This window comes from Sceloporus occidentalis, unplaced genomic scaffold, assembly GCF_023333645.1.
Source record: "Sceloporus occidentalis isolate IW3139 unplaced genomic scaffold, rSceOcc1.0.p SCAF_36, whole genome shotgun sequence".
NCBI lineage: Eukaryota > Metazoa > Chordata > Lepidosauria > Squamata > Phrynosomatidae > Sceloporus > Sceloporus occidentalis.
Window position 1 is genome coordinate 8920647 of NW_028317016.1, and position 26241 is coordinate 8946887.

General features: G+C 39.8%; 1 protein-coding gene across 2 annotated transcripts in view; it reads right to left on the bottom strand.

Annotated features, from left to right (window-relative positions):
* Nucleotides 1–1383: 1383 nt before the first annotated feature.
* The window catches only part of LOC149297917 (cytoplasmic polyadenylation element-binding protein 4-like), a 33231-nt gene continuing 8373 nt past the window's right edge, over nt 1384–26241 (bottom strand). Inside the window, exons 2-9 of one of the 2 annotated variants that reach the window (XM_089488050.1) lie at nt 22387–22468; nt 10325–10348; nt 7809–7982; nt 4794–4883; nt 4564–4682; nt 3791–3905; nt 2334–2515; nt 1384–1611 (exon numbers count right to left, since the gene is read on the bottom strand). In XM_089488050.1, coding sequence (XP_089344176.1) covers nt 1384–1611; nt 2334–2515; nt 3791–3905; nt 4564–4682; nt 4794–4883; nt 7809–7982; nt 10325–10348; nt 22387–22468 — 1014 coding nt within the window. The remainder of the gene's footprint in view (nt 1612–2333; nt 2516–3790; nt 3906–4563; nt 4683–4793; nt 4884–7808; nt 7983–10324; nt 10349–22386; nt 22469–26241) is intronic. The other variant, XM_089488051.1, reaches the window with a different exon arrangement.

A 26241-nucleotide genomic window follows, 5' to 3' on the forward strand; every position in this document is an offset into this window, starting at 1 on the left:
TACTGCAGATCACACGGCATCCTCTATTGAGCCAACAGACAATGCAGGTGGGTAAAGTGACTATGCCAAGGAAAGACCTTCATTAGCCCCTTAAAACATCACTGGCTACTGTATATGTTTAATGTTGACTGCAATCCACTGTATCTTCTTGTAGGCAATAAAGGGGTTAAGCATACAAACAGGCCTCTTTCTTACAGTACAGACTCAAGACAGTGTACGCAAAATCATCTTACGCTCGAGGTATCTAAAGTTTTTCAGTGTCAAAATGGAGAGCAAAAGCTGGCACCTGATGAAGTGTTAAGTAAATCTGGTCTATACAGATATATATTAACCATAAAAAAAAATCTATACATTTGTTCTTTTGGAGAGCAAATCCTTGCCTTCTATCACTTATCCTATTTATTTTTGCTTTGGTAGGAGTTTGGGGTTGGAGCTTTGACTTGTTTTAGGATATTCACTTTAATTATTTTTTAAGATTATATAAAAAAATTTTCTTTTTATTTCTGAAAAAATAAATAAGTGCACTCCCCTCAGTAGTAACTTCACGCAGCATTTACATTCTCTTAAAAGCTTAAATGCAAATAGATTACTGTTAAAATACTCAAAAGCTCAAAGGAGATTTTAGCCAGTTCTGTAGATGTCAATTCAAGGATATAAAAAAATATAAATTTAAAAAAACATAGGTAAATATTGGAGGCATTTGCCATTTTATTTTATATTTTGAATTTCCTCCCAATAAGTACATTTGCGTTCTGCAATCTTTTTTTTTTTTTCGTCTTCTTTTTTTTGTTGTTTTTTTTTTTCAGGCAAATGCAAATTCTTCTAATTATGTATAAGAAAGAAAAAACAAAACACACAATAGAAACAATAATAAATAGAAAATTAAAAAAGGAACAAAATAAAAATAAAATCTCCCTAAGTAAAAAATAAGCTGTGTCAAACAGACCAATAGTGTTATTGTGGTTGCATGGTTACATTAACAGTATTATATTTATTTAATAATTTAATAAAAAAAATACTCATTTGCTTTCTCTAGGGCAATAAGATTTCTTATCTTCACCTCTCCTCTGAGTCAAAATAAAAATTTTAAAAAAATTATATATTAATTGTTGCAGTCTCCCTGCTCCCTTGGTTTTCAGTAAGGACAGCATGAAACTTGCATGCATCAGAGTGACATTATGAACAAAAAAGGCGTTCTAATACAGTTCTCAATGACACAAGACTCTACAAAATACCTATGTGTAGGTCATTCTTTCGTTATACTATTGTTAAAATACAGACTACGACAAAGGGACATGCGTTCCTAAGGATGGTAGAAGGGAGGGAGAACAGAAGAGTGCACTTATTTGGATGCTTGCAAGGCGAGCTAAGCAACGGAGCTGCTCAGTTCCAGCGGAATGAAATATGCCTTGGGCGATCTCCTCCCTCCTTCACCAGTGGCTTGTGGAACTCCCGGCCAGCGCGTGAATGGATAGCAGCCCAGCAATATTCACAGTAATACTGCAGACAGGTAACGTTAGCACAGAAGAACGGAGCAAATTTGCCACTGCAACGAGCCCCTTGACATTCGTCACACAGCTGGTCATCCAAGACATATGGCTTCACTTCCACCTGCAAGCACACATTGCGATAGAAAAGTTTGTGTTTATTTGTAACCGACCCTTCAGAGGAAAGAACAAAATGACAAATCCGCTAAGGTTTATCTATTTAACATACTAGACAGTGCAGCTTGTATTATTATTTGTCTAAGAGCAACAGCACATTCAAAAGGCACAACAAAAAGGAGTAACAGGTAGCAGGTTGAAATGCGTGTGTATATTAAGATTCAGTCCATATGATAATTCCTGCAGCATATAAAGCCAGCGGTTCCAAGGACCATAAATGGTGGCAATACAGAGTGTGTAAATGTATACATAATTCAGTATATATAGTAGGGCCCTGCAAATCTCAACCAAATATATAATATACATATACTTAAATATAAAAACACAAATATGTAAACACACAGTCACACATATACACGCTCATCCTTGGTGCGCTCACTTCTATCGATTAGTTTACGACGCGCCATGGGGCTGATCAATGGAGTGAGGCAGCAGCCTGCTAGAGTCGAAAAGTTAAAGACATATTGTCCTAAAACACAGTGAATAAAATTCTAATCTGCAGTAGCGATTCTATTTCAGAAGTTAAATATACAGGTTTATGGACTATAGAGTGTTCTGATGTTTGGCAATAGGTTTTCATCTCCGCAAATCAAGAGAAAAAATACGCCATTACATCACGAGGCAAAGTAGAATAATCCATTACAAATAAAAAGCCACACAGCGACTCACCCGTTTATCTATCTCTCCGTGCTGCAGCTGAACAAAGCGGGCACTGATAGCAGCTATGTAACTCTGTTGATTGGAAAATGCAACACGGCCGGCTCCTTTTGGGTATTTTAGCTCAGGATCCGTGTCTATGCCAGCGTAGCATACTCCTCCATACAGACGATCCATTATCATTGCTAATTCCACTGAAACACAAAGTCAAAATCAATATAGTTCTTAAACTAATATATATATATATATATATATATATATATAAATATATATTCTATTTCTATACAGACGCAGCAGTGTACAATGTGATACATTGCATGCCCGATGGGTGCATTATTTAGCAAACCATACACTTCGCTCTCTTGCCTAAAGAGCAGACCAGGTTAGTTTGCTAATTTTATTTGAAGGATTGCACATTCACTTGGATAAGGACATCGAACCAACTCACTTTTCGTTAGACTATGCATGGGGACTTGTATATGGTTTTACAATAAAAAGAATAATAATGTTCATCAATTCTTTACCAATCCTGGACAAAACAGTATACAAACTATCATGTATTACTAATAGAAATTGAATGTACACAAATTGCTTTTTACGTGAGAACTATACATCACGTAGAATTTACATTTCTAATCTCTTATGACCAGACAACGCAAAAAAGGATGTTACAACCTTGACTCAGGAAGTCTCATTGTTTTATGGCATTCATCAGATCCACCGACTTCATTAATTAATCATGGCGTTTTCTTAATATTTAATGAGGGTATTTTATTTCAAATTTTGAGATCAATGCATGGTGACATACTGCTCTCTTTGACTTCCTTTCCCTACATGCAATCATTTTTGAATGAGAAGAGGAACAGACAATCAATCTACCTAAGCTATTATACCAGCTGCATTCATTAACCAAGTTGATAATTTTCAACAAATCATTATTTTTTAACATTGTTATAGGTTTTTTCATCTTTCTATATTTACTCGCTCCCCCCCCCCACCCCACACATTTACTTATGTACTTAAAAGTATCACATAGGTTATGGTGGGTAAAAGTGATGGAAAACCCTTCCACTTAAAATTAAGGGGATAGTAGAAGTATTATTGTTTTTTCCCTCAGAAATCTCATGGCGCTGCCACAACCACAAGGGATTATGGGTAGGGGCATGCAAATAAGGTCAACAATTATCACCTTTTGCCCCTATATCCACTTAATACATTATAATAATATTATAAGTGGATATAGAGGCAAAAGGTGATTATTGCTGACCTTATTTTTGCTAGGTACTTAAAAGTAGACAGAGCAAACAGGTTAGTAGCATCTTAAGCTCTACGTACATTGTGAATGACACAAAGCAGTAAACATTCTAAATGCATCAGATCAACGGTCTGTAGCCATATAACCGACTGCCCCTGAAGAGTGCTCATAGCTTTTCACCTGCACATTATTTAAGGAGTGATAAAGAACATACCAGCTCGTAGTGGTCGTGGAACCCCTCCTACGAAAATAGTTTTGCGTGGGTCAAGAGGTTGCGAGCCATCCATCACAAAGTCGCTGTCACTGAGGTTCCAGGGACGGATCTGGACCTGTAAAACATGGTAAATTGTATGATTTGCCGACTAAAACTCTCTCCATAGGATAAATGTGTGTGTATACCGGGATAGAAGTCACAATTATTTATATTTTTAATTTTCCAGAGGTTTAACCCTCATCAGTTAAATCACCGCAGCCATACAACTAGTCCTGCATCACAGTGCATGCAAAACATTTTAATAAAATGTGACGATAGCTGGAAGAATGGAATCAGATTAAACAGGGTATGTGTTTTGACTCAAAAGGATTTTATGCCAGTGTATGTTTGCGCATATTTTAAAACCTGAAGGACGCATGTGCAGTGTGCAATTTCTTGATAAATTCATGTAGGAAACATGGAAACATTTCACAGAAATTAAAAAGGAATCTCAGATCCAAAACATTCCTATTTACAAACCCTCAACATGTTTGCCTCCATATGCATTAGTTATTTCTTCTCCTGAATAGCTTACAAGTGAAGCAGCAACACACCCTTTGTTAAAATAATTAAACGTGTTTTTTAAAATACTGAATGGCGTCAAGGAACTCGTGAGCCTCTTGGCATGGATTTATTTGTATGAAGAGGAGACAGTTCTACCTAGTACACGAGAACAGTTATCAGCCAGATACGTAGCGAGGCACCAAGAACGGTTTAAACTAGAATATACTCACAGGCTTGTCTTTAATAGTAGGGCTTGACACACACAAGTAGAGCTTGCCATCCTCTTCGATGCATGCGTCAATCAGAGCCTGAACGGAGCTTTCATCTTGGAAAAGCAAGAATGCATAACCTGGATTTGAAGAAACAGAAGGGCTTCAGAAATACTGCTTTTGGTCTCTGGTTTCATAATATACCAAGTCTGGCTTCATTGGCATTAACTCTGGACTCTGTTAGTTCTTACCTTTTGGGGGGAAATAAGATTTGCTTTCTGCTTTATGTGGCCAATCCACAATAAGAGGACCAAAGCGTCGGAAGCTAGCAGTGATTTCATCTGCAGGATTAAAAAGAAACACCATTTAATGGAACACGTTTACGGTGATACAGGTAATGCGGCGAGTAACACAAGGTACCAGTACAACTGTAGACTCCAACCCTCTTCTTCCCATGCCAGTTTATAGCCCTTTTCGTGTTTGACCACAGAAACACTCTGCAGAACCGATTGGCTATGTTGGTTCAGCCAGCTGCTAGGGGAGAATGCATTGGGAACGCTGCCTACCAATGTGGGTTACACGGTGAAATAGGCCTCACCTAAGAGATCATTAAGACGAATGCTGTTCGTTTCACTGGTGCTAGAAAAATAAATATAATACAAAATAAACCCTAGCTTGTCGTTACACAGGTCTCCCACAGACTATAACTGGAGGGATCAGTGTGGGTTCAGGACACCTACCTCTGCTTGGAAGCAAACAAACAAAAAACTTCCTAGCAGACCGTTTTTGCATTCATAGTTTGCTCACCTTAGCAAGAACTACACGCAATCCCAGACAGTTCCCAGCTATACCCATTAGTCTTGAGCAGCTGGCAGATAATGGGATTTGTAGTCCGACAACACTCCGAGAGCAAAGGCTGCCAAACCCATGACCCAGCCTTCACATCATTTCAGACTTTCCTTCATCATTTCATGCTGCATGCTTACACAACGAACATCAAAAAACACTTCAAGATTCCCATAATATTCCTTCTCTATATAGATTTAAAATGTATCCCGCCAGATATATATATATGTTGCAGCAGAAGCTACTTAATGCATACAGTTTGCATTTTTTTTTGTTCAGGGCAAAGAAGCAAAGATAACAAGCCAAAGGACTGATGGGATCTCCTGCCAACTTTCCATGCTTGTTACAAAAAAGGAAAAAGAATGTTTTAAGTTGCCCCCTTGAATATCGTTGCGCAACTTTGCAGACCTTATTTGCTGAACATGCCCCGATTTGACCGGCAGATGTGGACCAATAACTTATTAGGACACACAAGATTTTTTTTAATTTTTTTTTTTAGAACATATACTTGTTTTGCATGGCCATAAATCTACTTTACAAAAAAAAATCCCCTTTTGCATTCTTGGGTTTGTATGGTTAATCCTTTTCATAGCATAAAGTGCTTGCAGAGAACTGCAGGGATTTCCCAAATAATTAGGGCAAAAAAATTTACAACGAGCTTAAAGTGAGAGTTTGTGGATTTGCACAAGACCCTCTGGGTAGATGAATTCCAAATAAATACATGCTCTATCTATATGAGGATGCATGCTCTATCTATATGAGGATGCATGCTCTATCTATATGAGGATGCATGCTCTATCTATATGAGGATGCATGCTCTATCTATATGAGGATGCATGCTCTATCTATATGAGGATACATGCTCTATATGAGGATACATGCTCTATATGAGGATGCATGCTCTATATGAGGATACATGCTCGCTCTATATGAGGATGCATGCTCTATATGAGGATGCATGCTCTATATGAGGATACATGCTCTATATGAGGATACATGCTCGCTCTATATGAGGATACATGCTCTATATGAGGATACATGCTCTATATGAGGATACATGCTCTATCTATATGAGGATACATGCTCTATATGAGGATACATGCTCTATATGAGGATACATGCTCTATCTATATGAGGATGCATGCTCTATATGAGGATGCATGCTCTATATGAGGATGCATGCTCTATATGAGGATGCATGCTCTATATGAGGATACATGCTCGCTCTATATGAGGATACATGCTCGCTCTATATGAGGATACATGCTCTATATGAGGATACATGCTCTATCTATATGAGGATACATGCTCTATATGAGGATGCATGCTCTATATGAGGATGCATCTACGTGCCTGCAGCATGGGACACAACAGGCCAAAAATTGTTGTGCAAGTACATTATTTGTATGGACGAGATAGCATCAGCTTAGAAGCATATATATATATATATATTGGGAAATGCAAATTAATTTGCTTTTAATATTAAATCCAAAAAAAGTATTACATTTACTGAATGCCTGGTTGAGTAACAAGGTGAAGGGCTGTTTCAAACATCTTCATCTCATGGCTTCCTTGCCGCTGTGTTGGTTTTCTCCCCCAAGAGATGTGTGAATTCCATTAAAGGTAACAAATTGGATTTCGAAATCTCTGGATACATTACAGCCATTCCTAGCTACTGCGTCCAACCTGCTAATCAAGTCCTACAAGCGTAGTCTGTTGATTCAGACAAAGGCCGTTCTGACAATTACTTTCCCTGGGCCGTAGGTGGGGGTAATGTTAGTGATGCTTCACTATGGGGAAAAATGGAATCCGAAAAGAAGAAAGAAAAAAAAGCTCTTTGTGTAATGAACCTAACAACCAGGGAGTGTTTCAGCGCTGCGTCTTCACAACGCACACAGCCAGGATTAAAACATACGTACTGGAGAAAACTCTGGGACTTCAGGCAGCTGTATATTAGCCATTTGCATGTGTTGTAGCTCTCTTACCTTAGCCCTTTAAACTAGACAAACGCCACGAGCCCATATACTGCCCGTGCTAAACAACTGAATCGCTCAAACACTCTTACTAATGAAAGGCTACGGAGAAACGGACTTTGGTTCTTTACGGCAATTCCAGGATATCAACATGAAGCGTTTGCGGCGCTTGAATTTAATATTTCGTTAAAGAGGCAACCATTGATAATGATTACTACACAATATATTTGTTTGTCTTTCTGGGTTATATCATATTTGGAACATTTGAAAAAGAAATGCGAAGGTGGTGTGCAGATCGTTTATCAGAGATATTGCTGAAGCCCACAATATCACTTAGTACTTTCTTCGTAAGTTCTGGCTTTTTCCCAAGTTTTATTTATGTAAACACGCCATAAAACGTTGGTGCAAATGCAATCAGAAAAGTTGTTCAGTGGTAGAATTACACACCTTCATCAATGTCAGGGGGCAGACCTCCGACAAACACTTTGCGTGAATAGCGTTCAACTCGTTCCCCATTTGGATGAGGAAAGCAGTGAGGTGACCCCAAGCCACTGTGCAAAGTCTGGTCATTCCGACCGTCATCCAGGAAACCATCTTCCATTGGGAACAGCGATGACTGACCTATATATAAAAAAAAAAGACATATATATATATATATATATATATATTACTAAAACATACTCCATGCAGGTATTATGCACAATATGATATTTAGATGTACATTTTCATTATGCTTTGCACATGTTTGATGAATAGCCATGTTCCAGGTAAGGTCTCCAACATTACCTTCAGGATTATAAATGCTTTGAGAGCTAAAGATGTATTACACACGGTTTTCAGACTTACTGCTGCTGTGTATTTTTTGTGGTCAAAGTTTATTTTTAACCGTAAAAGGTTAGTTGCGTTAATATAGCTATATACCTATATGACTCCAGTCATTGGAGGGCTACCGGTTAGCTTACCTGCTGGAGACACCTGTTCTAATGTCATTGTACAGCACTACGGAATTTGATGGCGCTATATAAAACAATAAATAATAATAATGTCATGAGGAGTGCAAGCCTTCTATATATTCTTACATGTTGACTGTCAGGGGCGGTGGCTTTACAGGTTAGAAAATGACGGGAAAGAGAATCCGAAGGCCTGCTATATTGCAAAGGCCATATATTGCAGAATAGACAGAAGATGCCAATAGTCCAGCTTCTCCTGTATCTACAATGAGCGGAGATGGACAGTTCGGTGCCTTTTGTACGGCGAAGGTGTCATGTAAAGCAAGAGCCTGACCTGAGAATATTCCCAGGACCCTTTATCGTCTTCACTCCGTAAATGGATGGTTTAACGTCACAGTTCCTGTATTGATATTCCCCGAGTGGCCAAGACTACAGCTTTACATTCATAGTACTTCACTTTACAGAAGGAGCTAGTAGAGCCTGTGGAAATTAATTGCCCATTTGGTTTATTCCTAGCCTGAATAGGACCTGGAAGCGTACATTACTTGTGATTACCGGAGCAGCGTGCACCTAGACATGCCATGAGTTCCGAGTTAGACTAACGCGACAGGAAAAAAAATCAATCCTTTATCAAAAAGACGTTTAATCTTAATGTGAACGTAGCACCAAAGGAAGTGGGGGGGGGGGGGGGGAAGTCCCAAAACAGCAGAAACTCAAGCATTTTCACATGCTCGTCTCCGTTAAGGAGAATGCTCTCACTTGCTATATTTGTATGGTCATATTCCTGAGGTCTTGGGTTTAAATACATAGCCATTAAGAAAGACGTATATAAGCAGACCAGACTATAGAAATAAATACCGTACTGCGCTGCATATAAGCCCAAAACAATATAAAATTAACCTCAGCTGTTCAAATAAGGGCACTTTAATCTCGGGGGAAGAAACCATGAAGCACAGGAGACATAAACCTACACACATCTTTATACACCTGAAGCAAGTATGCCAAGGCGGACAGAGAATATTACAGAATAAATCTGTTCATTATACAACTTCACAGCCAAAGTAAAACTTCCTCTGTGAATGTAAAAGGCACCAAAGAATGTATCGTTGGGCAAGCAGTTCACAATGCAAACCAGAAGTTTGGAGAACAGTTGGCCAACTAACCAAATGTATGAAGCTTCACGGAGTAGCTAAAACAACAAGATCATCTTTAAAAAATGCTCCTATATTATCTGGATTATTCAGAAGCGCACTGGGGCGGGTATTTTCTAATTCACAGAGAAGTTGGTGAATTGAAAATGTTAGACGCCCCTGCAGACTGCCGTTTCTTGAACACCCCAGTCATTGGGAAAGGAAAAAGAAGAAAAATCCAGAATAAGCGCATTGACCTGCAATATTTAATGTATTTATTTAAAGAAGTGTTGAAGTCCAGACCTCACACATCTCTACGTTCACATGCTCCTGCTTAAAACCAGGCATTGCAATCAATCCTAGATCAAGGATATATAGGATACAAGATTTCCCGTTGCAGCCGCTCACTGTGCTGCTCGACTACCTCCCGGTCAAACTTTACAATTAAGTAGATTGATACCTATTTTATTTTATTTTAGTAACTAGTGTTAAAGAATGTAATTCATTGAATGTGTTATGTTATGCCTTATTCAGATTACCAGTAGCAGTATCTAGATCCCAACAACCTTGAAGTCCACCATTGGCAATGCTACCATATAAGTAGCTAAAAAAGGTCATTATTGAACTAAAGCGTATCAAAGCAATAATGTCAAAAGAGCATACATGGTTGTCAGAAATCATACACCATACACCATACCTCGAGGGTACGCATAATCAAAAATATGCATAGCATGCCATAGTTTCTATATAAAACATACATTTCTTTCTTTAGGGTCACCATGAACAATTGCATGCTGTTGATTCTGGTCACCTGTGATGTGGTGCCTCATTATAGACACTTTATACATTATAGATACACGATGGAAAGAAAACAAAGTATTACCTCGCCTTCGCCCATAAGTCCTTGCTGCATGTCAGGGAAAGAAAAGAGCCATTCAGACAATGTTAGGATCAGACAATCAAACAGCAGCATGTGTGCCAGGCACCGCTTATCTACACTGTGTGTACATTACCGCTCAGCAGCCGACACAAGCACCCATCATGCAGTGCAACCCTATACGGATATCACAGGTGTGTGTGTACATATATCACTCAAACAGAGAATATTAGTCAGGGCGCGCTAATAACGCACTCGCAGCTGAATTTATCACATGGAGATGCAGGGCGTTTGTCATACATGCTAACATACTAGTTCATTTAATACTAACTTTACTGCGGAGTGAATACACGTGGTCAGGAAAATATCCGGCAGGTCGCTGCTCGGGAGTACAATGCTTATGTTGGAATACAGGGTTTAGTCCTAGATTATGACCGCATCGACAGTCATTTGTTCTGAAGCGGACGGGCCCACGAGAAAGTATTCTTTCAATGCCATTATATTGCGCAGCGTTGAAGAATAGGTCACCGAGACATAAGAAGTGCGTTGCATCAGTAGGATATACAGAAACAAACGGGTCCCGCTTAGACAAGCATTTACTCTATAAAGGGTACTGAACACACGCTGTCATTATTACTATAAGGAAGCAAAGTAACAGAAGTCACACGTAGCAGACTTGAAGAAGCAATTACAAGCATAAGAACAGTACAGATGCGAGGGAAGTGAAATAAGAAATGATCACAAGACGCTTCAGTTCCTTTTCTCATGGGGGGAGGGGGTACCATTCATACACACAGTCATCCGCGCGCAGCAATTACTCACATTTGGATGAGGTTACTATCAAGCAAGCAGAAGGAATATACCGTATATATGTATTTAAAACCCCAGGGCATGTGTATACCAAGGGGAAAGCCTTCCGGTCTTAGGATCTGCGTGTTTATTTCGCCCCGTTATGTTAACCCCCGCTGTCACTTGGTGTCTGGTCCAGGCTGCGTTTGTAAAAGGTGGGGTGTGGAGAAGGAAGATAACGGAAGGACATTAAACTCATCAGATAACGCTGTTCCCGACACAGCTTGTGCCCCATTTCAGGCTTCGCAAGACAAACTTTTAAAGTAAATATTTCCACAGCAATTCCAATGGCCGGCAAACAAAAAGCAGAAGCTTTTAGTCGTTTTAACCGATTCATTTCGTCACACTAACGGCTGCAAGTGGAACGGTTCCCTTTTTCAGCCATTGAGCTGATTTTTTGAAAGGCTGCAAAGCCACCAAATTGACATATCTACGGTAAATCGGGTATAATCAAAGAAACGCCTAAATTAGAGCTTGTAGTCTGCGATTTTACATATCTTCTGTTGTTGTAATGAAGCATCTCCCACAATGATCGATACAAACATCGGTGAGTTTGGCCTCTCACAGCCGCTATGGCCTACATGAAAAGAAGCAATGGTGAGCCGGGAAGACGTCACCGCCCTCGGCAGCCCCGGTAATTAACGTGTATATGAAAGAACTCGGAGCTCTTCTTCAAAGCGTGAATAAAGTGTCTGATAATTCTTGCCACTCTTGAAGCCAATCAGTTGCAGAAAAGGCCCCGTAGAGATCACTGGGAGCGCTTCCCACGCATGCCAGAGCTGGAGCCGATTGGTGGAGTGTATGTCATGTGTGTGGAGGTGGCTTCACCTGGTTTCTGCACTTGCAAGGGGGATCCCACAAAAATGATAAGGAACCACACACTTATCATATGCAATAAAGTACGTATGATTGCCGGAGTGTGCCCTTAAAACACATAGCGTTATGATAATTAACCACTTTACAGTGTAGCAACCAAATCCAGACCGTAATTAAGAGGACACCGATATATCCCAGTATTTCCAAACACACAAAAATCAGGCTAACAATTCTAAACTATAAGCAAGGCTTTCATGGTTGTGTATTTTTAATTCTACCATCATTAAACAAAAAAAATGGTAGTTTTTAGATTTTCATTCCTCATTCCTGACCAACAGACAATCAAACCGATATCAATATCAAAGACATTGATAGGGAGGGGATGTCAACCATAATATACCAGTAAGACAAAGCACAACTTTGGAGCATACTGGCGAGTTATTATCAGCAGCAGACTCCTGAAAAAGACAGAACACAGCGGATATAGGATACCAGTGCAAGTGAAAGTGGTCTTTAATGTCACGGTACCATGTGCGCTATCATATTCATTCTCGCGGTTATCTATGAATTATACATCGCCAACAGGAGACTGGTAACTGTGTGCGAGGAAACATGTAACGCACATGGATAAAGTTACCGCTCGAAATAAGAGCAGCATTTCACTTGAAGCATACCATGATCGCTAAACAGTGGGCTTAGATGGGACTCGTTCACTTAGTACTCATCAATTACGCGGTCACATTGTTTTAGAAGACGGGGTTAACGCGCTCAGTGACGCTCTCCCAGGGATGACCCCAACTAAACACATTCATATTTGTGGAATTGAAGTAAACTGCTGGCTTTACACATCTGGCAAAAGTCTGCACCCCAAAAAAAGTAGTTTAAAATAATTACAAGGTGCTGGGAATTTAGAAAAGAGTCCCAGAAACCGAACTCTGCTTTTTTTTGGGCCAGCTATTCCGTTTTGGCAGCCATCTGAATGCTGTTTTTGTCCTCTGTCCTAGGACACCACTTGTCTGTGGCAATTAACATTCAGCACATAATGAACGGTTTTGTTGTTCTTTCCAATTTATGGCAAACGTTTGCAAACAGGCGCTCAGTGTAAACCTTTCGGGTCAGAGGCTGGGCAGGACACTACTGAGAAGTGAAAGAGGTGGAAAGGAATAAAAGACCTTCCTAGACAAGCATCCTCTAAAACCCCTTCCTCATAGAAGAAAAACGATTGTATATCGCATCCGCTCATCCACAGAACTGTGACTAAGACTGCCAGTTAACGGGGCTTCTCTGGGATATCGCTGGAAGCAAAGTTTGGTGACATTCACTCCCTGCCTTCCCACCCCAGGCTGACGGGTTAAATAATCAAACACAAAAGAAGGGCTTCCAACACCCAGACAGAATATTGTCTGCTTCTATTGACACGCTTGGGATTAAAGCTGTCGTAGAGTGAACACTGGCTGCACGAGGAATGAGAACATTCATATACACCACGGGGTATTTTATACCTTTAGGATCCAGGGAAACGTTATAGTAGTCACAAGTTTTATATTAAACAGGATTGGTAGCACTTAAGTACCGTAACATTTCCCCGGGTCCTGAAGGTATACAGTACCCCATCGGTGTTCCAAGAAAAGAAACAGGATTGGTGGCACATCTTTTCTTGGAATCATTTATTTACACACATAATGAGTGTAATGGTGACAGTACTCTCTAGATTGTAAACTAGTTTGGACAGGGTCCTCCTCACCTGTTTCGGTTAGCCAAATCGTTATGTTATATACTACTTATGTCCTGTCTAACTATTCTACAGCACCACAGAATATGATGGCCGTATATAATATATATACGATTGTTAACTGGGCTGGCCTGGGCATGATAGGAGTGTGATTGATAGATGGATATATATATATATATATATATATATATTTTATATATTTATTTTGTTATTGAATTTTTCTGTCCAATTTTGGTGTGTTACTTACCAATATATAATTGGTAACAGCAATCACACTCCTATCATGCCCAAGCAGCCAGTACATGCTGGAACCTGGGCATGATAGGAGTGTGATTACAGGCTCCCTATGCCATGCTACCCCACCACACACACTTACACATCTATGCTAGCACACACACACATTCACAAAACATTCATTCCCTTAATCACGCATACTTGCTCATACACCCTCTCCCATCCCCTTACCTGAACTGCAGATCTCTCACTTGCAGACATCTGCAGGGGCCCTGCTGCTTCCCTCTGTGTTGCTCGCATAGTGTGTGCAACCAACGCGCAGGTAACCAACCTGGCCCCTGCGGACGATTATTTTCGGCAGTTTTTTTATTTTATTTTGGCATTTTACCGATAATTCCCTTTTCGGACGATATATTTAGATGTGCATACCTAAATATAATCTTTGGTGAGATCAGCTGGCCAGCATACTGAAAATGGTCTGGCGCCCCCCCTCCCCCAAACATTTTAATTCACGATAGCAGCTGTAAAGTGCATATTAAAGTACTACATACTTCAATATGAACGTTATGTTGGTGAGGCTTTTTGGAGCAGTTTGTTGTGCCTTTAACAACAAATTTTAAAAAATGTTTCCAGTTTCAAAAGGGTAAAACAATGAAAGCTATAGTACGAATACACTACATGGTCAAAAGCATTGGGACACCTGACCGTTACACCAACAGGGCCTTTTTATGACATTGCATTCTAAATACATATTAATATGTATTTGCTCTTCCCTTTGCAGCTATAACAGCTTCCATTCTTCTGGGAAGGCTTTCCACAAGATTTTGGAGTGTTTCCGTGGGAATTTTTGCCTATTCATTCAGTAGAGCATTTGTGAGGTCATACAGTATAGCATTAATACTAATACTATAAGCTCACAAGCCACCCTGGCTATGAAGTCTAACAAAACCTAGCCAACAGACCATCTGAAGCCATTAATTCTGATACTACCTATACTATTACAGTTTACTCAACTTTTCCATTAATCCTTGGCCCAACATGTTTCTCGTCTGCTTACACGGAGCGGCAGACAGAAACCCTTATATAAACATGAGAATAAGGACAAAACCAAAGAGGGAAAAAAATGATATCTTTAATAGCAGGTTACAATACACTTTCAAGTATGTCTGTACATTCCATTTCTGACATCGCGTTTAACACTCGTTAATGGCACCGTTCCACCTAGGGCGCCACGTAAAATATCACTAGACAAATGCTGCATAATGCAGAGAGAAGGGAAATACCGTAAATAAAAATGTCATTTAATTTGTTCTCCACAATGTGTCCCATAAAAACAACATAATGGAACATACGGGGCAGGACTCCATTGCTAAGCACACTGGATGAGTGCAGAAGATTGGTTTCAGAGCAGATTTTAGAGTTCCCGTAACAAAAAAACAGTAATGGTTACAGAAGTGAGATCACTTAGCATGTGTATAAGAGGGAAATAGGATTATTGAAGTATAAATAAATACCAAAAAAACAAGTAAGTGAAAATCATTCCTCACTAACAAGAATAATCACAATAAAGGGAAAAGGGCTAACTTTTTAGTGTCCAAGTGTCTTCACTAAAAATGGAAAGATTCAATGTGCTCATTGTTTAAAATCTGCTTTTAACAGCAGAAAATACTGCGTTGAGCAATGCTTCGGCAACCAGCACACATGCTGCGGGTGACCATGACCCGTATAACCCAGGGTGAGCCTCATGAAGTAGGAAAATATATAGTTATTGGTCAATAAAAAGGGTATTAATATATTTACATAATTAATAATAACAGCCTTGTTTGCTTTTGTTCTTCCGGTTTGAGCCCACACTACTAATGTTTCCATAGGTTTCTGATACTAATTGGATGCCCCCTGGTCCAACCTGCATTTAAGAAATTAAAGTCTGGCCTAACAGTCCAGCATATCTGACAGCTTGAGATATGATACGGGGCACAGTTCACAAAAATGAGCTCTAAGTATAATGAGGGAGCTCCTCTACCCCAATCTAATCAACAAATGGATGCGATATGAAGAGCAAAAAAAAAAAAAAATAATAATCCATTCCCTGGCATAAAAATCATCTGAAAAGGGCGCAGGAAAAAAAAAAAAAGAAAGAAATCTTATAGTATATGCAAAGGAAAGGTCGACAATAAACCGTATTAAACATCTTTTACAGCTAGTATTTTATGTTTATTTTAATTTGTACTGGGGATTAATTTAAGCTGGCACCGTTAAACCAACCAAGAATGCAACAAAGTATTACAAAGATCACAATAAAAGTTTTTTTTTTGGTTTTTTTTTTAATACATATGGATTAACATTTTTGGTACGTATTAGAATATTTGAAAGAGTTGACTGTACTGTTAAGAGTCGATTATCTTTCTGTAAGAATTGGGATTTACAGTTCTGATTAGTGCGCACTAATCAAAAACACAGAGTCCTCCTCATTCTCCTACAAAATTAATTGCACAATCATAATCCCCAATGAGTATCCATGGTGCAGCATCATAGCCTGCAACAAAAATAAGCTTCCTTAACCCCTTAGCTAAGAATGAGGTACCAGGTAAGTCATGAAAACATGTCCGTAGAGGACCAACATCGTAGCTGGTATGTCATGGGTTTAAAAAGGATCCCGCGCGCCACGTTGCAGTCTTTATTGCTGCCAACTGCTCCATAAGCAGTTTGTGTTCAGTAGATCTACAACACTTTTTCATAAAAAAATAAATTAAAAAAAAAATATATATATACACACACACACACACACACAGTATATATTTTTTGTTTTCATTTTAGCCTGACCCTCAATGGTTAATTATTTGTGTGTGATCTTATTGTATAGGGCAGAGTTAATGTGTTGAGGGTCAGACAGTGATGAATTAAACAGGGTTAGGTAGGTTATTAATACAATTTAAAAAAAATAAAAATAAATGCAATATAAAAAAAGATATAGGAATATAGGGTGGTCTTTAAAAAAGTTTAAGGTAGAAATGACCCAGCAGGCTTCCTGCATGTCATGGTTTGTTCACAGGACACTATTTTCACCTGAACATTTGTATGTGTAAAGGCTGCAGTAAGGGTATCTAACGGCTTCAAAGAGAGAATTGCACAATTAATTTGTAGTACTCGTATTGGAGGTTGGGATAGCCAATCTTATTTTGAAAAGGTGCAGAGAAGCCACGGAACAAATACATTTTTGCCGTTTCTGCCTTGGGCTAATAAAATAAATATACGCTGACACAGGGATTTGGGCTGGTTTCCACCACAAGTGAGATCTTCTACTTTAATTACCTTAACTCAGTGCCGCGCTAATAAGGAGACATTATATGTAAGGCTTTACCTGTAAAAACAGACTTTACACAGGACTTTTCCTTAAAAGGTTACAATACTTCAAGGAAAAAATATATGTGCTGCGTTCTGCGTTTCAAATCGGATAGAAGGAAGACTGGATCAGTGTCACGTAACAAGAAGTACAAGGAGGAGTACAAGAACAGTGCGGTTATGTAGAAAGGTAACAAACACTTAATATCCGGAGTCTCTGGCATTATGAATTCTAGCTTTAGAACAACAGATGTATAAATCCGTATATGTACATTTCTTTGTGTAAGTAAGTAGGAGCTGCGGTCAGAACAAGCTGGAATATCCTATATAACTATATTGTGATGGGAGTAGCTATGGGAAACAATGTTACCATGACATTACGACCAACCGGCAGCTTTAGAAAATGAAGAATACGCTTTATTTACACAATTTATAACCACCGTTGCTTTTGTTTCTACACACATTGTGGCACATCTACCGTATCAGGAGGCTCTGTATGGGGGGGGGGGGGGGGTTTGGCATATGATGGCTGAAAGGACCCTTTAAACTTTATGATATTTCCCCTTGTAATGGCATGGGGGGTTTCTGCAGAATACCCCATAAAAATTTGCCCCTTTGCCCACCCAAATCTATTTTCCATCCAGAGTTTGCATGACAGTCTCAACGCGCAGCTTGCAAACCAGAACCTGCCCAGATATTAATGCTGTGCGGCTCGATGAACGGCAATTATTTTCTTGTTGTAGTTGGGACGTATTTAGGAGACAAATGGTTGAAAGAAGTGTCCTGCACGACATTTGCAGTACTGTGTCAAATATAGAATGGGAAATCATAAATACATAAAAAAAATATAAAAAAAAATTGCCAATCTTGATATTAAGAAATGGCAAACTAATTAAAGTTTTGTTAAATAGCTGTTAATATATAGGCATGAGAGATTTACAATTTATTTTCTAAACACTGAATTTTACATTTAATATTCCAAAATAACAGCGTCTATCAAGTGATACAACTCATCAGAACATCTGTCCAATGATTGATTTAGTGCGTTATGAGAAACCAGCCAGGATCCAAGGTTGTTTTGTTTTCCCATGTTGTCATAAATACAAAAAAGATATGAGAAAGACATTAAGATTCAAAAGCGAATAGAGAATACGTAGTCTGACCAGCTTTTCTGCTATCTACGGCCGACCGTCGTGCCGTCAGAAGTTGAAAAGTTCATGCTAGCAAATCCAGGGTGACCTCTGCCCATAAGATCAGAATTGAGAGAGAAATATGATGAGCGAGGAGGAAAAAAACACACAACGAAGCCGAGAGTCATGATGTATTCTGTGAGATGGCAGAAGTTTTTTTTTTTTACAGGAGCGTATTTGCAAGAACTGATCCGCCTGGTGCTTCTCTTAACAAATGTTATATGTATGATCAGGCCGCAACCTGAAACGATACTGGATTTACACATCCTCACAGGTTCAAGTGTCCTAAGCCCTGAGGCTTCAACTCAAATGTTTGTGGGGAGGGTCGTAGGAAGGAAAATACATACGCGATTATATCTAAGACATAACATAAGACCGGGAGCGTAAAAACAGAAGCCAGCTTTATTTGATTCAATGTCAAGCTTCGCCCATAGGCGAGTACATTTATTATTCATATTTTTTCTTTAAAGCATATGAAAGTACAACGTGCTTTTTCTATGCATTGCTTGTTTAGGGGATCACGTGGGACATTGGAGCGGCCTGTTAGGGTTAGATGCAGTTTATGTAGATAAAAGAAAGGACACATGAACTTTACCGCTAGCCTACACCTTAAAGTTTGAAACGGCTTTCAAATGTCAGGATATAAAGCCCACTACTGTGGTCCCGCTGGTCAGGAATGAAGACCAAATAGCATTCTATAGAAGTTACAAATAAAAGTTTCACAAATTTATAGAATAGGAAAAGGATACAAAATAACGCCCAAGTGTTTTCATGTCCCAGGAGGAGCAACAATCGGTAAACGAAAGCTGCACCACTTCCCTCAAGACGCCGCATTCAAACAAGGAGATTTGCAGCAAAAGCCAACAGTCTCTTTGCGTCACAAGTGTCAGGGAGGAGCGTAACGGCACATCTACCGTATCAGGAGGCCTGTATAACACCGGCTCTGTATGAAGGGCGGCCATTACTCAACGTACCATTTAGCGGAACATGGGGAGTTTGTCAGAACACACATAATAGCCAACATGCTAGTCAAAGTCCCACTGAGAATCTGTGGCGCTATTCGAAACTGTGGTTCACAAGATACGTCCAACACAAAGAACCGGAGTAAATCAGCCAAAAACGATGACTCAAAAAAGTGTGCAAAGCAGGCATATAGGGGGATGACCGCTTACGCAAACACTTTGCTTCTTACACGCTGAAGATATCACCATCCGCTTAGAAAAGGTCTCCTTAGTTACCCAGCTTTCCAAAATGAATACTGCTGTCGGAATTTAGCTTCCTTACAAATCTTCCAGGCTTTAATAGTGGCTTCCTATAAGTTCTAGAATTTGTCCAAGTCCCACCCAACAAAGCCCACCATTTTCCAAGAGGCCTATCACCAAACACATCAACTCTCCTCTACCTCTATCCACTTCGGCTGCTCACCCTATGCGTAACCTACACACAAAGCCTATTCTCTTCTCAGGATATCACACAATCCTATCCTATATGCAGATCTTTAACCGCGGTCACACACGTCCCACCTGATCAGAGCAACTCATACAAACTGTACCACTGGCACTGTGCCTCACCCAGTGAATAGGAACTACAGAGGGATTTATTGACAAACTATTTTTAGATTGTGTATATACACTTTAGTTTCAGTTTGACTATATGTTTAAAGACGAACTGCTTGTACTGTTTATTATGCATTTTCTAAATCACCTACAGGACCCATCTGAATATACCTCATGATCCCTATAGGACCCTATACATGAGAGCCATAAACAAAGTCAAAGAAAGAAAAAACAAAAGCAGTTCAGACAATTATTCTAGTGCTTCAAATGTGTTATCCAAGAACTTTTTTTAATACAACAATGCTATTGATCAAGAACCTTGGGTAAAACAATACTGGATTCATTCATTCACACACACACTTTACATTAAGCTGCGTCGGCATCAAACTACGGCATGTAATCTGCTGATAACATCTTCCTGAGCCAATTGAACACAAAAGCATACCACTGTAAAGCGAGGAAGGAACGATAGCATATATGTATATATATATATATATATATATATATATATATATATATATATATATATATATATATATATATATATATATATATATATATATATATATATATAAATATTAGACCCTGCTGCCGATAGCAGGTATAGATCAACACACAAACCCAGATCAATTGAAATTCACTTGTGATCTCAGCAATGAAGGTATATATCAAATAAACAGAATCAGACATACAAATCCTATATTTGCAGTTATACAATAATAATATATGAAACATAGCATCGCAAGTATAGATCAAATAAATACATAGAAACAGCATTGCAGGTATTAATCAACTGAATAAGACATATTAACCCTGTATTTGCAGGTATACATAAATAATGTATGGAAACATAGCATAGCAGATATGGATCTACAGAATAACACAAAAACCCAGCTTGGCAGGTAAAGATCAATTGGAATTCACATAAAAACACGGCATTAAAAGGTATATTTAAAACCCTTTAAAACAGACATAGATCACAGGTTGCACCCCAAAGCCAGCCCTGGCGTCCACACTGCCAACATAGAACCTGACCAGCACCCAAATTACACACACACATAAGATTTGCCATCTTTGTCCCCAAATAGCCCAGCACAAGTCAACTTTGTCCCCAAACAGTCCGGCCTGTGCCATCTTTGTCCCATATACACCCTGCCTGTGCCATCTTTGTCCCCAAGGCTCAAACCTCCTGCTAGTGCCATCTTTGCCCTTCCACAATTATACATCTATGATACACACAAACACTTTTACAGTCACTCACTACTTCACACTTTAATTCAGACAACTCATCCACACTAACTCATGCTCTCCCTCATTCAGACAATTCATCCACACATTAACTCATGCTCTCCCTCATTCAGACAACTCATCCACATATTAACTCATGCTCTCCCTCATTCACTCAATGCATGCACACATTAATTCACTCTTTACTTATATCGCTCTCTAACCCCTCTCCCTCCCTTATCACTCCCTAACCCCTCTCCCTCCTTTATAACTCCCTAACCCCTCTTTTTTTTTTTTTTTTGATGCGGAGGAGAGAGAGGGGCGCCTAGCAACCGCTCGGCACCCCTCTCTCTCCTCCGCATCAAAAAAATAAATAAAAAAAGACGGCGTTTGAAAGCCGCTCACTGGCGCCCCTTTCAAATGGCTCCTATGGCAGGAGCCATACCCTAGATACGCCTCTGGTACTATGTTCTGATGCTTAGAATGACTGGCCAGAGGAACTAAGGAAAATTTCCATTACAGACAGTGGAAGGCATGGTAAAAGAAATGTTTCAAAATACATTGAGACTGAATACCAAAATGTAAAGTGTCAGAGCACTCTGCAATGTCTTAAACTACCGTCAACTCCCATTTCAGCCGAAGCAGAAAAAGCCGTACCAGTAACATCTTGTTTTCACCCCTTCTAAAAATACAGACAGCAAAACAATGGATAGTGAATGAGGACTAGGACAGAGGCATGAATGAGGAGGGACGAGAATTCGGGCAGGAACGCAGAAGCTTTAGTGCCAAGGGAGACGGCTTAGGCCAACACCCATAAAATATAGGACTTTCTGCAGCAGGCAATTTTGTCCACACCCCAAGCAAATGTTTTTCATAAAAATATTTTGAATTATTTTATATTATCTCAAGTTTATTAAAGTGATAGGAAGAATTTTTGAGAGAAAAGCAAAACTGATTAAATATATATATTTTTTTTTTTTACATTGACATGCATTCTGTAATTGGGAAGAGGCCACAGAAATTGGACTTGGCCTCGTGGGTGAAAACTTTATAAGATCAGCAATTTGACTAATAAGAGATGGAGAGGGAAAAAAAACGATGGTCAGAACAATTCATATTTACCTTTGAGTGAATCATTCTCTGCTCTCATTATGTCAATCAGAGAACTTTCCAGTGAATGCATATCAAACGTCCGTGTGCGGTCCTGCAAAGCAAAAGACAGAGGAAACAAGAGTGCATATTTAGAAGCAGTGATTTATGTAATAGAGAACCAATGACATATGCACGCTGAAGTGTTATATAAGAAATGCATTAAACCCAGTTGAAAAGTAACTGAATCTCAGGTCTTATTCATTTTGGCACTTACAGAATACTTGGAAAAAAGTAAAATAAAAATAAAAATTATATATATATATAAAAAACAACAAAAAAAAAAAATACGTAAAATGGAATATCAGGACCCAGGCAAGTTTTCCATGTGGGATAGATGCTGTCTATGAGTTTATTCAGGTTTTTAAAGTGCCTAGTTTTATTTAACAGACTATAGTTATTACACCGTTCACAGGTCAGCTCTCTCCGTATAACCAGCTAATTGTTAAATATGTGTATCGCTGAACATACAGAACGAAAATATGCTTTTGATTTGTAAGGCACACATGATGTATATCATGGCGCCCATTTTCCTAGCATAACACTGCCTGTGTGCAAATATGGAAAGTGCTCCCCAACGTTTACTGGCCACAAGAAAAACTTACTAGCCATTTATTCATCTAAGAAAGCTTTCGTACCCGGACACACTGTCCCCCATGGCTACCCCTAATATCCATCGTGTGGATCGTGGTCAAGTTGGTCAAAGGAGATGCGCAACCATTGCAGGTCCCATGTGGCGTAACGGGTGATGCGGTATCAGCACACACACATCCCTTGCAACTTTCCACAGCACAAGCATTATTTGATTAGACAACATCGAAGTGGCAAACCCTACACAACAGAAATATATAAAGGACTTTATGGGAAAACACCACTTTAAGAAAAGTTGAGTCTTCGGAGCCGCTCCAAGGCATGGTTAATATGGCTGTCAGCACCGTAGTTCAACACCACGGTGACTCTGTCCATAGCTATGATACTTCATCGCTTGGACCAGACCTGGGCAAAGCACGGCCCGCGGGCCACATCCGGCCCGCTGAATAGCTCGGACCGGCCCGCAAAGAGTGTCCTGGTGACTCACCAATGAGTCCGGTGTCCCCCCCCGCCCCGGTCACTTACCTTAAACTCCTGTGTTGGAAGCGTTTGTCTCGGGTGCCGGCGCTTTACGCTGGGCGCCGGCATATGACGTCAGACGCCGGCGATCAGCAGTGAAGCGCCGGCACCCGAGACAAACGCCTCACGCTTCCAACACAGGAGTTTAAGGTAAGTGACCGGGGCGGGGGGGGAGATACTGAGAAGGGGGGGTTAGGGAGTTAGAGGGGAGATACTGAGAAGGGGGGTTAGGGAGGGAGGTCTTACTGTGTGTGTGTGTCTTACTGTGTTTGTGTGTGTGTGTCTTACTGTGTGTGTGTGTATCTTACTGTGTCTGTGTGTGTCTCACTGTGTCTGTGTGTGTCTTACTGTGTCTGTGTGTGTCTCACTGTGTCTGTGTGTGTCTCACTGTGTCTGTGTGTGTCTCACTGTGTCTGTGTGTGTCTCACTGTGTCTGTGTGTGTCTCACTGTGTCTGTGTGTGTCTCACTGTGTCTGTGTGTGTCTCACTGTGTCTGTGTGTGTCTTACTGTGTCTGTGTGTGTCTCACTGTGTCTGTGTGTGTCTCACTGTGTCTGTGTGTATCTCACTGTGTCTGTGTGTGTCTCACTGTGTCTGTGTGTGTCTCACTGTGTCTGTGTGTGTCTTACTGTGTCTGTGTGTGTCTCACTGTGTCTGTGTGTATCTTACTGTGTCTGTGTGTGTCTTACTGTGTCTGTGTGTGTCTCACTGTGTCTGTGTGTGTCTTACTGTGTCTGTGTGTGTCTTACTGTGTCTGTGTGTGTCTTACTGCGTGTGTCTTACTGTGTTCATAGCTTATTCAGTTATTGTAATAAATATTTTAGCCCGTTTTTTAGCTCAAAATATTTTTTCCTTTTTTTTCTCCTCTAAAATCTAGGTGCGTCTTATCAGCAGGTGCGTCTTATAGAGCGAAAAATACGGTATGCACTCCGAAGCCTTGTTCATTTTGTTCACTTCTGTGCTGTGCTAATAGTTATTCAGGCCTTACTTATTCAAGCACCTCTACCAATGACGTAGGCTTGAATAACTTTATTAACCCCTTGATGACAATTGCCGGTCCGGGCACGTCACCGAAAATCGTGACGATTATGACAATTGACGTGCCAGGACCGGCACGTCTTTAAACGGGTGAAAAAATCGATCCGTGATCGATTTTTTCACTCAAACGGTGTTGCTCTAATGCCTCGACATCGAGGCATTGAGCAACACCAAAAAAAACATTCCTGGCCCCCCCCGATCGCTCCTAGGAGCAAATAAAAAAACATGTTTGAAAGACTGCACGTCTTTCAAACATGGCGGCGCCCGCCGCCGAAAAACGGGTTTAGGAAGCGATCGCGAGTCGCTTCCTTTGCTTAGCTGGTGTTGCTAAGATGCCTCAGTATCGAGGCATCTTTTCAACACCTGTTTAGCAAAGGAAGCGACCCGCGATTGCTTCCTAAATGCTTAACTTACCTTCCCGGTACCGGCGTCTTCAAAACACACGCGGTGTTTCAAGATGGCGGCGCCCATCAAGCCGGGGGCGGAGCCTGCTGTCATCATCGGGGGGGGGGTGTTGCTGGATGTCATGGACATCCAGTGAATAACACCCCTAGTGGTCAGATCACTCATAAGAGTGATCATGATTTGCTAAATCAAAGGCAATGTTTTCTAAACATTGCCTTTGATCAGTATTGGATCTGCCTCCCTCCTTCACTTGCTTCTAGTGAGGGAGAGAGACAGATCAGTGTGTTTTCAGGTATTCTCAATAATATATATATATATTGATCCAAAGGCTCTTATAAGAGCCACCCATTTAATATTAACCCCTTCATTGCCATTGATCACTGCATAAACAGTGATCTTGCATACTGGCAATTGTTTTTGGGGTTCTTTTTTTTTACATTTTTTTTTACTTTTTTTTTTTTGTACTTTTTTTTTAGGGTTTTTTTTATTTTTTTTATTAGAGCCATTAACCCTTTCCTTCCCCACTATTTTTGCTGCAATTGTTGCCATGCAGCGGTATACGGCTGAGGAGGCATGTTCCAAATTTGGCCCTTTTGCCCCCAAACAATCTGACAAACCCATGCATGTGGGGTATCAATGTACTCAGGAGATGTTGCTGAACACATATCGGGGTGTTGTGTGACAGCAACAGCATACCAGGAGCTGTAATTTTACACCTGAAGTACAAAGTATGTTTAAAAAACAGCAAAAACAATTACTATCACAAACTTTGACAAGGGTTGGTGGTAGGATTAGTGCATGGAAAGGGTTAAACTATCAGCATCTAAAATACCCTGGGGTGTCTAGTTTTCAAAAATATATGGTTTGGTGGGGTAAATTTAATTTGCTGGCTTCAAAGATGCCCCAAATACCACATGGAGACAGAATTACCAGATTCAGAGAAAAATGGTTTTGAAATAGCAAACTTGTACTTATTGCCCCATAACGTGTAGAAGAAAGCAAAAAAACATAAAAACATTGGGTATTTCTAAACTCGGGACAAATAGTAGAATCTATTTAGCAGGTTTTTTCAGTAGTTTTTTATGATGAATAAAAGATTTTTCAAATAAAAGTGAGAAAATTTTTTTTTTTCAATTTTTCGTCATATTTTATTATTTTTATTATAGAAAATTACATCATATATAAAAAATTATGGTGTCTGAAGAAAGCCCTTCTTGTCCTGAAAAAAACAATATATAACTTGTGTGGGTTTAGTAAATGGGTTAAGAGAAAATTA